This window comes from Sphaeramia orbicularis, chromosome 24, assembly GCF_902148855.1.
Source record: "Sphaeramia orbicularis chromosome 24, fSphaOr1.1, whole genome shotgun sequence".
NCBI classification, from domain to species: domain Eukaryota; kingdom Metazoa; phylum Chordata; class Actinopteri; order Kurtiformes; family Apogonidae; genus Sphaeramia; species Sphaeramia orbicularis.
Window position 1 is genome coordinate 18,233,961 of NC_043979.1, and position 12,675 is coordinate 18,246,635.

General features: G+C 35.7%; 1 protein-coding gene across 4 annotated transcripts in view; it reads right to left on the bottom strand.

Moving 5' to 3' along the window:
- Nucleotides 1-473: 473 nt before the first annotated feature.
- Nucleotides 474-12,675, bottom strand: part of pak5 (p21 protein (Cdc42/Rac)-activated kinase 5) — a 74,303-nt gene continuing 62,101 nt past the window's right edge. For all 4 annotated transcript variants that reach the window (XM_030128017.1, XM_030128018.1, XM_030128015.1 and 1 more), the window contains 5 exons: nucleotides 11,737-11,870; nucleotides 6,627-6,753; nucleotides 3,250-3,375; nucleotides 2,991-3,125; nucleotides 474-1,916 (listed from right to left, as the gene is read on the bottom strand). In XM_030128017.1, the coding sequence (XP_029983877.1) occupies nucleotides 1,761-1,916; nucleotides 2,991-3,125; nucleotides 3,250-3,375; nucleotides 6,627-6,753; nucleotides 11,737-11,870 (678 nt within the window). In that variant the 3' untranslated portion in view covers nucleotides 474-1,760. The remainder of the gene's footprint in view (nucleotides 1,917-2,990; nucleotides 3,126-3,249; nucleotides 3,376-6,626; nucleotides 6,754-11,736; nucleotides 11,871-12,675) is intronic.

Below are 12,675 nucleotides of genomic sequence, written 5' to 3' on the forward strand. Positions count from 1 at the left end.
CGTTATTTTAATTGAAACCAGCTTCACTGATAACAAACATGCAATATCACTGTACAAGCCAACACCACAGGTAACTGTTACTCATTCAAGTCTTGACACATTGTCAAGGATTAGCCAGCAGCACACACACACACACACACACACACACACACACACACACACATACACACACATGCACACGCTCATAGTCATACACACAAACTTTCAGATGTTGTACAGAGATAAACACGCTCTACCTCTTTTGCTCTCTGACGGACACAGACACACACACTCTCACACGCACTCACACAGTCATATTTACATATCACAGTGAATGATGGGTAAAAACGATGTGGGGGAGGAGGAGTACACTGTTCTCCCGGTCTGACCAGAGATGAGAATGGCAGCACAGTTCCAGCGATAGCAAGTGTCTGACTGAGGTGGGATAAGGAGTGAGATGATGACAGTGAGGATGTGAGTAGAAAACGAGACCTTTTATCAGTATCCGTGAATCTGTGCAGTAGGCGGGAGTCTTGGATGGGCACCTCTTAGCATTTAGAGAAACAGGATGAGACTCCTAATATAGAAGAAAACAGGTCCACGTGGGATAATCTTCTTTTCCTGTCAAATCCACTCAGTCTGTGCTACATTTAAATGCATTGTGTGTAATTACAGTATCATAAATACAGGGCTTCTTGGTTTCATAAGTAGGTTTGTGATATTGCTTGGATGATCAACTGATATGACTGTCTGCCGATGCGCTGTTAAAAAAATGCAAGTCAAATCCCAACACAAAACAAACAAACAAAAAAAAAAAATTAACAAAAAAGGCCACACTACCAAAAAAATAAACCTTCAGTTCCAATAAATAAATAAATAAATACTTTAAAACCTTATACAAAATTCTGACATTACCCTTTTTCCAACATTTAATGGAAGTTCTGCCTACAAATGTAAGATAATAAATATATTTAGTATTTTTAGTAACAGTTAGGTTTAGGTGGGTTTATTTGGGATATCTCTTATATCTTTAAGCAAAAACTGGATTATAAACAGTAGGAAAGATCTCTGCAGAAACTCTATTTAATACTGCTCATATCACAATGGTTACGACACGATAAAATACTGCAAATTATCAAAACTGTACAGAAAAACTTACAAGTTTCTCTAAAATACATTTTCACTGTTAGTGTGTGAGAAGAGAGATACAAGAGAGCTCGTCTCTTTTTGACCAGCTGAGCAGCAGCCTGACCACAGTCATTACTAGTCAAAATCCCCTCTGTCTCTGCACGCATCTGATTGTTCTGCCCTCTGCTGCTCCGGTCTGGAGCAGAGTGCCGGTCCCAGGGTCCGTTCGCCTCATCAACCGCTCGCTGCACCCGTCTGAAGCTCGAGCTGATGGCTACTACAACTCTACACAGAGCTGAAGACCTACAGTCTAGGAAGAGAGAAGACTGCAGCGGGGTGAGCCAGCCCATATGTTTCTACTGGACATCTAACAGGGTAGTGAGTTCCTCTGGCACAGTAAACTCTTTTAGTCCAGCTCATAGTTTGAAAATACTAGGTGATTTTTTTCTTCTTTTCTCTGTCGTGTGTTTTTTACATGAATTTCTTAGATATTCCTCTAGCTAATCTACTTCACGGTTACAGGTGTGAGTGTTACATTAGTGGCGTGCCACCAAACGGCGGCATGTTTTGGCGGAGTGAGGGCAGTGCCACCCTGGTAGTGTGTGTTATGTGTGTGTAATTAGTGTAGAACAGGGCAGGTTCAGGCCATCAGGTCAGCGGTGGCGATAGTGTCTCATGAGGGGGACGATGCAAGATGGAGGTCCTGACAGCTTGAGGAAGGGGTGTTGGAGGAGTTCCTGGGCTGTTGCTCTTTGAGAAGGCTCTCTCACCAGCATGAGATCCAGGAAGGACCTCAGCACTGACGACACCTGCGAAATGGAAAGAAGAAGTTGGCCTTGGAGAACCTTTGAGAACCTTAGGGTTTAAGGCAATTATAATTACTTAGTAGCATTATAATAAATTGTGTGGGTTTTGCTTACAAACCACAAACTGCTGTTCCAAAACCAAAAAATTTAGGTGTGCTTCAAGGTTGATACTAAAAAATTTCAGAAATTAAAAGATTTTCATCATAAATTGTGAAGCTTATAAAAATGTCACCACAAAACCCATGGAGTTGGATCAATGAAAGTGGATGGAGACACTGGGTATATGTTCAGTTAACCCTTTCATGCACAGTGGTCACTCCAGTGGACAGTACTTCTCCAGCTGTTCTCTTGTATATTCATGGGTTTTGTTGTTTTAGTTCCATATCAGTCAACACAGTGGACACTTATGCACCATCCCATAATAATACACTTACATTCAGACCATTACTGTAACTGTACTGTTCTAGATAAACCTGATCTGCACTAACATATTTGAGTGGAAATCAACTGTTATCTGTTAGAAAAAAAAGTTGTTTTTTTTTTTTTTTTTTTTGCATATTATCTCCATGAAAAGAGTAATAACTAGCATTAGAATATGTTAAAATGTGAGAAAACATCAGATTTTATTTTATTTCATTGTTTTCATATCACTTTCTGATATTGGGTTTTAAACACGTTTCTTTACTTCAAAAATTAAATGCATGGACATTTTAGTAACTCCATGAAAAAAAAAACAAACCTTGATCACATTGTTTTTTTCCATACTATGTAGGAATAAAAACACTCAAGTAAAAAATCTTAACTAAGGTTCTCATAATTAATGCATGAAAGGGTTAATGATATATTTTACTGAAAATGTCACTTTTTCTTCAGTTTTCTCTGTTTTTGATATAATAACACTCAACTTTAATCTGAGCTTTTATGAACATCTACATGATCAATAAATTAAATCAGGAAAATACCTGAATTACACTGATAAAATGCAAAATACAGAGGATAATATTATAATAAATGGTGATAAATTGCTTAAGAAAGGTTAAATATTGAGCAAAAAATGCAACTGCAAGTCTTTGTTACCTTGTGCGACTCTTTAAGCCGCGGGGGCAGGTTGTCTCGTATCCTCCTCATGGCCTGCAGAGGGGGTTCGTTGAAGTACGGAGGCTCTCCATCCACCATCTCAATTACCATGATGCCTAAAGACCAGATATCCACCTGGACATACACACAGAAACACTCAGTCCTTCAACAGCAGCTTAATCGCAGAACAGAGGAGAATTACATGTTGTGTTACATATCTCTCTGGACTTAAGTTAATCCACGTGTTTGTAGTTCTCACCTCAGTCCCGTACGGTAGTCTAGAGATGACCTCTGGCGCCATCCAGTAAGGCGTACCCACCAGAGACTTCCTCTTGGGCACCTCTTTGGAAACTTGGGCACAAAAGCCAAAGTCTGACAGTTTGATCTACAAAGAGAACAAAAAAAACAAACAAAAACAAAACACACCTTAAACCACCTTTTACATTTATCCAGACAGTAGAGATTGTGTCAGGTCAGAACCCCGGTGTTTGATGCCAAGAAGTGCACTGCCCCACTGAGATGAAGAGCTTTCACAGAGGGCACTAATCTCCTGTATTAGGTAGTTAATTATTCTTCAATTAATCATGTCTTATCAGCTCATTAGGAGACATTAGGCAGGATTTAATTACTGGGCCACAAGTGGTAATTTATGATGATGAGTTTCTGGCACTGGCTGTTGACAAGTGGCACAACTGGCACCCATGGAGAAGGTCAGTGAGTGAACAGCGACGGGAAACAGGGATGTTTGACCTGGGTTCCTGTGGTTATCGAAACGTAAACGTGTAATCAGGTTTATGTTTACATGCACACAATGTTTCACTGTTGTTCAGAATATTACAATATCGTGCATCTGACTGGTCTCATATAACAGCTGGTAATGTTTACTTTACGAATTAGGAACATCTTCAGACTCTGATATATGTGTTAATACTGATGTTATCCCATAAAGACCCAAACAGCCACCGCTGACCAAAACCATCTACTGATCTAAAATGTTTAATATCTGCTGATCCACTAATCCTGTTGATACATGTAAATAATTGGTGTAAAATGCAGTTCATCATCTTTTCATGGTCATCAGATATGACCCATTTGGACGTTCAGAGGCTCTGTAGTGAACGTGGAAACACTGTCATCTTCTACAACATTGATTCACCAGTAAAACCCATGGAGTTTGATCAATGACAGTGGATGGACACACTGGGTTTATGTTCAGTTAATGATAGGTTTTGCTGAAAAAGTCACCTTTTCTTCAGTTTTCTCTGTTTCTGATATAATAACCTTTAATTTCAATCTGAGCTGTTATGAACATCTATATCAGGGGTCTCAAACATGCGGCCCGGGGGCCAAATGTGGCCCACCAAAGATTCCAATCCGGCCCGTGGGATGAATTTGCAAAGTGTAAAAATTTCACTCTCAAGGCTGTCAAATTCATTTTAGTTCAGGTTCCACATACAGATTGATATGATCTCAAGTAAAATAATACCATAATAACCTACAAAAAATAGTGACTCCATATTTTCTTCTCGGTTTGATGTGAAAAAAGTATTACACTATGCCTATAAATAATGACGTCAAATTTTTGTCTTTGTTTTAGAGCAAAAAATAACATAAATTATGAAAATATTTACATTTACAAACTATCCTGTAACAATAAAAGCTGAACAACCTGAGCAAATATGAACAACCTGAAATGTCTAAAGATTAAGCACAATTTTAACAATTTTCTGCCTGTTACTATGTGTTTAGTGTCTTTGTAGATCCGATCCATATTGCACATGTAGAAATGATAAGTTGAGGCATAATATTGTTAAAATTACACTTATTTTTCTTAAGAAATGTCAGGTTTTTTTTAGGTTATTCACATCTTATTTGTTTGGATAGTTTATAAAAGTGAGTATTTTCATAATTTAATGGGGGGTTTTTTGCACTAAAACAAAGACAAAAATTTGGAGTTGTCATTATTTATAGGTTATGATGCTATTATTTTACTGGTCCGGCCCACTTGGGATCAAATTGGGCTGAATGTGGCCCCTGAAAGAAAATGAGTTTGAGACCCCTGATCTACATGATCAGTGAGTTAAATATAGGAAAATACCTGATGTTCACTGAAAAAACACAATCTACAATCTCATATAAAGTCATCTGACACTCTAAAATTGTGTGTGTATGCATGTATGTTGTGTACAATGTAACATAAAAGTAAAATGTGTTTTATTTGTCTGTTAAATGAGCACACTGGATTGTACTGTTTTATGTGAACAATGTTGTTTTATATAGAGATTAAAGATGGAAATTACCCATGTGCATATTGTGTTTGTCAATATGCACTGTCCCTTTGAGAGAAAAAAAAAAGCAACTCCAAACTTCAAAATACAGAGGATAATATTAGAACATATGGTGATAAATCACTTTGAAAAGGTCTGAGAGAAAAAAAATATTTTGGAACTGCCACAAAAGTAGCACTGGGTCTTTCTGGGTTATTCAGGTTTTATGAGGGTTCTCCAGACATGTGTACAGCACATTCAAAATATGGTCCTAATTGTGGGTTTTACAGCTGTTTGAAACAAAAAGTCCCTGTTATAATCAGTTGGAGGAGAAACAAAGATCCTCTCTGGTACAGATGCATCCTTCAAACTCAAGTCCACATTTCTGATTCAAAGGAGAATCACACCTACTACATTATGGAAGAAGGTTTATAGATACTAGCAAATATCTGAAAGCTGACCTTTGGGGGAATAAACCAAGGAGGATATGTTCACCCTATTTTTAATTACAGTTGCATGTAAACAGAATATTCCTTTTCATTAGCTGTGTTAACTGCTTAGTAGGAATTTGGTCTATTTTGCAAAAACAGCAAAAACCACATTAAAATAACATTCTCAAGATTTTAAAATACAAAAAATAAGAATATCATAAATTTAAATGTAAATTGGGTGTGGCTTTAAATAAGGTCATGTGGCGCAACCGTGATTTACCTTCAGTTAAATTTCCATATCATGTACAACACTAGTAGGAGTAAGTCTAAGAAAAAATTATTAGACCATCAAAAGTCATCAAAAACAATGTGTATGCAATCAAGTATTAACTCTTGTGTGTATCATGTGATTAAAACAGACAGAAAACAAAACATGGAATGCCTAAAAGCACTGTTTTTGTCAGTACAATGCCATAGATATTATGTAAGAACTTAAATGATTTTGGTTATTATAAAAAAAAAAAAACCATTTAAATGGCTAGATATCAGCTCTGAAATTAAACTCTTATGAGCTATTTTTGTTGTTATCATTATATTTGTCCAAACAAATGTACCTTTCGTTCTACCAGGCACTAACATGAACAGGAAATTGAAGAAAACAAGGGTGGTCTAATAATTTTTTTTCACTGATTGCATATTTGTAAAGAAAATACACTTGAATAGACTGAACAGATTTCAAAGAGGTTTTCAAAAGGCCAAATGGTCGCATCACATGGAAATAAAAGTAAAATAACATATCTAGTGGTTTTAGGAAACGTAAATATACAGGAGTATTATGTGGGACTATTTCATGCATGTAAATCTTTTTTTTAACTGAACTTGGACAGAAAATGTAGGTCCCATTATGCCCCATGAACATACACTGGTTGTAGCCTTACCCTTCCGTCACTGGTGAGGAGAATGGAGTCACTTTTAATGTCACGATGGATCACGCCCTGTGTGTGCAGGTAAGACAGAGCCCTCAACACCGACAAACATACAGTAGCAATCTGCTCCTCATTCATCCTGTGAGGAAACACACAGACAGGAGAACCATGTTGAAGTAATATCAACATAGAAGTAATAAGAAAGCATTTAAACTATAACAATAAAAAGACATATTTAGGGGAATTTAAATATGATACATAAAATGTTATCTGCACAAACACGCTCCATAAACTGTAACAAATGAAACACAACATACATTTTAGAAGTCACAATAGATGCTTTATAGCTTTCAGTGTTTTTTTAAGGAATTCCCAAATCTCCAAAGCAATATTTTAAGGAAACATTTAGATATAAATTGTTTTTTTGTTTTTTTTTAAGTTAAGAAAGTGTTCAAAAAGTTGACAGCGTTGTGCAATAAAATAACATTACTTATTGTTTGCTTTAGTTAAGTTTATGACCAATGTCCGCTGTTTATTTCATCCAATTACAGACAAATTATAGGAAAAATCTGATGCTCCCTTTCCACCACAACCAGCCAAACATCTACTGATGGAATATGTTTTGTTATAAATCAGTCCATCCCTCCAGTACAGCTCACAGACTTGTACAAACAAAACTGATGATCGCTGAAAATCTTTAACACCTTACAAAGACATCTTGTGTTATTTTCTTTTAATTTGTCACAGCCATGCACATACTGTAGCTTTGGCTTTAGGAACCATGTTTCCAGCATTTTTCCATGACTCCAACATATGCATCCTTTTATTAAAAAAAATGGGAGATGAGATTTGTTTACTTTCTGCAGCTCAAACATTTGGTCAAACAGATGCAATAAATCTGAGCACTGATTTGACAAAGACAGCATTTTATTGCCTGTTACTTTACATATTACCATACTGTTAGGTGCTGTGCACTATTTTTTGTAGTCTTTTTCTTCTTTTGACTTTGTTTGTTTGGTCTATGTTTGATTGATAATTTTGGAGATATTTTGCCTATGACATGTACATTGTTCTTTTTATTGATATATTTAATCTATTCAATTCATGAAAATCATATTTTAAAAAGACTTTAGGCTGACTATGATTTTTTTTTTTTTTTTTTTAACAATTTTTATGTATTTCTCACTTTTATCAGTATAATACAATCCAATCTTCTCAGGTTGAGGAGCAAGAAAAGAAACAAAAGAACAGAATACAAACAGCCTTTGTTTATGTCAGAACATGTTTAGGTCCCTTAATAAACACATTTTTCCCTGAATGTCAGCCATTTTCCCCAGGTTTTTTAATAAAGAGATTTTCTTTCAACTTCAGTTTATATGTAAAATGTTCCATGACAAGTATATCATCTATGACTGAAAGCCATTGTTTACATGACGGAGCACCAGTCTTAAGCCAATTCTTTGTTATGGCCTTCTTCCCACAATAGAAAAAATCTAAATCTTATCGAGTGTATTTTTCGCAATTCTAATCAAAATATTTAATCACACTTAAAATAAGACATAATCACCTAAAGAGTAACTTGTAAGTGAGATATAAGAACTTATTTTTAGACAATAGATCTTGAAAATCTTATTTCAAGAAATCTTACCAAGATAATTTTCACTTGTTCCATTGGCAGATTTTTTTGATTGAATTAAGCAAAAAAAAAAAAAAAAATCTTGAATTAAGCAAAAAAAAAAAATCTGCCAATAGAACAAGTGAAAATTATCTTGGTAAGATTTCTTGAAATAAGATTTTCAAGATCTATTGTCTAAAAATAAATTCTTATAACTCACTGAAAAGTCACTCTTTAGGTGATTATGTCTTATTTTAAGTGTGATGAGATATTTAGACTAGAAATGAGAAAAATACACTTGGTAAGATTTAGATTTTTGCAGTGCAGCAGCCACCAGGAGGATCTTGACAAGATATCTGTCTCATTTATGTGCCGTTTTTTCCAAATGTCTGAGGTAATGAACAAGACAAGAATTGACTGTGATTTTTTTTTTTTTTTTTAATGAAAGTTAAAGTTCATTTATTGGGCCCCAGACTACATTTATCCAACTTCAGATTTCACTGAGACTGTGTAGAAATGACAGTCTCATACAACTGAGATAGAGCAGAAGTCCTGTTTAAAAATAAGGGGGAAAAAAACCCTCTCTGTCCTAGCCTGCAGCAGCTCCAGCCATGATGTGCAGAGCAGGAGGGCCCCATATGGAGAGCTGGGGCAAGTATTGCGTCTGACTGAGCTCACACACAATCTCAGAGCTCCACTGAACATTAACATTTAGACCCAGCTGGCCGAGCCATGTTGTGTGCACGCGTGTGAGCATATACTGCACTCTAAGCTGCTTCAGTACACGAACACGCTCATTTGCAAGCCCAGGCGGAGCTAACGCATGCATATAGTATAGTATGGATTATTTCACCTATACTCTCATAAACCTCTCATCACATGTGCACACCTTTTGTTATCTTATCACTGTCAGAGCAGTCGCTTGTAAAATTGTCATTGTGAAGCACTACCCCTAGGCCTCACGCACGCACGCACGCACACACACACACACACACACACACACACACACACGCACACACTTATATAGATGTACACTCAGTTCACAGCACAGATTGAAGCAGATTTTATTGTCACACATGTATGCGTTTACCCACACAAGAAATAAATGAGTTTTTTGGCTAATGAATAAACAACTGGCTAAGACGAAGTGAAGTGAACAGGATACAGACAAAAACAGCTTCTCACCCTGTCTTCCATGAGTTTAGAGGACATTACACTGACATACATTTATTTCCTGGAGACTTAAAACTTACCTTAATCTATAAAATCTTAAAATAACCGTTAACCCTAAAATTCAGTCACTTACATTAAGGGTGTTTATACCAGGGGTGTCAAACATGTGGCCCAGCAAAAGGTCCAATTCAGCCCGCAGGATGAATTTAGGAAGTGCAAAAATTACATTGAAGATATTAACAGTCAAGGGTGTCGAATGGGTTTTAGTTCAGGGGTCACGAACAGCCCCATGTGATCTCAAGTAAAAAAAAAATTGGATAATAACCTTTAAATCATGATAACTACAATTTTTTTCTTGGCTTAATGTGTAAAAATAACATTACACTATAAAAATACTTACATTAACAAACTATCCTTTCATAATAAAATGAGAATAACCTGAACAAATATTAGGAACCTGAAAAGTCTAAAGAAAATGAAGTGAATTTTTAACAATATTCTGCCTGTTACTAAATGTATTTTTTATTTACTTATTTATCTATTTGTTTGTTTATTTGATGAGGACAGTACATGTTAATGAACACTCAGTACAAATAAAAACATTACTTTGTGTTATTATGCCGGATTTAGCTGGGAGCTATTTTTCATCCGTAGTCCTCAACATTTAAAAACAGACTAAACAGACAAACAAGACAATACAGTGTATACAACACAATACACAAACGTTTTCTGTATTTGTAGATCCATTGCGATCTGTAAGTTGTGTTAACAATAAGCTGAGACATAATATTGTAGAAACTGTTCTTAATTTAGTTCCAAATTCCAAAATTTTAACAATATTATGACGATTACCAAATGTTTGTGAGAAATTTTGTATAATGCACAAGTAAGCTGAGGCATAATATTGTTAAAATTGCACTTATTTTTCTGTGACATTTCAGTTGTTTTGTGAAAAGATTGTTTGTAAATGTAAATATTTTCATAATTCGATGTTTTTATTCCACTAAAACAAAGAGAAAAACTTGAAGTTGTCATTATTTACAGGCTATTAAACTATTATTTTTCTGGTTCGGCCCATTTGAGGTCAAACTGGACTGAATGTGGCCCCTGAAAGAAAATGAATTTGACACCCCTGGTTTAAATAAACTCACATTCCTATAAATGTAAGTCATTCACGGCTATGCATGTACACAAAAACGTACACACACAAACTCAGGTAAACACATACAATCATACAGAAAACAGGAGCACTGAAAGAGAAAATTGTTTCAAACACCAAGTGATAAACAATTTTAATGAGCTTGTAAAGGTTGTCAAGGGGAGGAGAATTACACACACACCTCTGTAGAAGTATGCATAAACAAATGTTCACATTCAACCACACACACACCAACATGCATATGTGTTAGCACTCACAGCGGATGAAATCATAGTGAAGTGCAGTTCATTAACAAACTCTGAAGTATAATTGAAATCTGAACGTGATCGAATGGTTGAGGAACAGCCCTCATTTGGCCAGCGTTTACTCGTTTGTGTGTATTAGACGTATGTGTGTGTGTGTGTGTGTCTCCATGTGTTCACAATCTTGGCGTTTGTGTATTTTGCTGCCAACAAACCAGAGAGCTGATGAGGCTTGTGCAACATGAGGCAATTTCCACAACAAAAGGCTTAACAGAAATGGCATAACACTCTCACCTGGACCGATACAGCGAAAATAATCAGCAAAGATGTAAAGTTTTAGTTCCAAACACACATACATACACACACACACACATGCTTATGCTGTGTGACCACCATGTGTGTTATGTTTGGAAAATAGTAAAATAGAAAAAACAGAGAGAATGTGTGTCCAATAATATCCAGTTTCCTGAGGTGTCCATTAGTACCTCTAAAAGCATTCATGTGCATACAGAAAAACTGTCACACACACACACACACACACACACACACACACACACACACACGACTCTCACAAACATGCAAACATCTGTGTGGGAGAGTGTTCAAAATACTTCACGGCAGCAGCGGTGCTCAGCCTCACCAAAGCGTGTTATTAGCATCTGACACCGCACAGCGCTAATGCTGACACTCCATGTAAATGACTGTAATTAAACACCAAGCACAAAGTAAGCTTAAAACAATGAGGCTGCAGCTTTGAAACACGACTCAACAACAGAGAAGCAATTAGAAAAAAGTTGGTAGAACAATAATCCTAAAAATATCTTCGACCTGAAATTGAAGATGGGTTGAAATATCTGAGGTGTCGAAGAAATGACAGGATGTTTTTTTGGTTTATAACGACATGTCTTTGGTTATTCATCTTCTTATTATTACCTGGTGTGAGTCACAATATCCGTCAGTGCCCCGCCCTCCAGGAACTCCATGACGACCCAGAGCTCGTCTCCCACCAGGTAGCTGTTGTACATGTCCACCACATTTTCATGATGATAGTCCCTCATAATTACCACCTAATTAGGCGGACGGAGAAAAAAAGGGAATGATTTTCACAACAAATATACTGGTGCAATTTCTAATTGTCCTTTTTTTTTTTTTTTTTTTTTTTTTTTTTTTTTTAGAAATCACACAAAAACCCTGTAGTTTAAGCTACATTGAATACTTTAGAATACTATAAAAGTGTTATGTACTGTATATGCTATGTCTGAAATTTTCTGCTGTTTTATGAGAATTTTTCACCAAATAAAGAGAATTATGTGTTGTGACATGATTCAGACAAGATCTCAAGATTGTTGTCATTTTGTTTATTTGATAATAGAAAATAACAAAAATAATCATAAAATCAGAGATTACAGTACTGTATGTATTTTATTTTATTTTTTATCTTATCTTATTTTGCATTTTACATGATTTTCATCTTGTTTGTTTTCCAGAAATCACACAAAAAACCTGTAGTTTAAGCTACATTGAATACTTTAGACCAGTGGTTCCCAACCTTTTTTGACTCATGACCCCATTTTAACATCATAAATTTCTGGTAACCCCAGACATTCAAAACAGACATTTTTTTGCTAAAATTAATTTGTTTTTTATCATGTAATAGTTTGCTATACTATGTTGCAAATAAACGTTAATTTTAGATGACATATAGTCTATATAATGTATATTATTATGGACGGAGGCAGAAAAGCCAGGTGTAGATTACTGCACAAAGTGAGAATTTGATTTTCCTTGGTCAGGATATGTACAGTCAGTCCATCTTGGATTTACAAGGCTGACAATTAATACTGAACAAACAATAACTCAAACTATGAATTA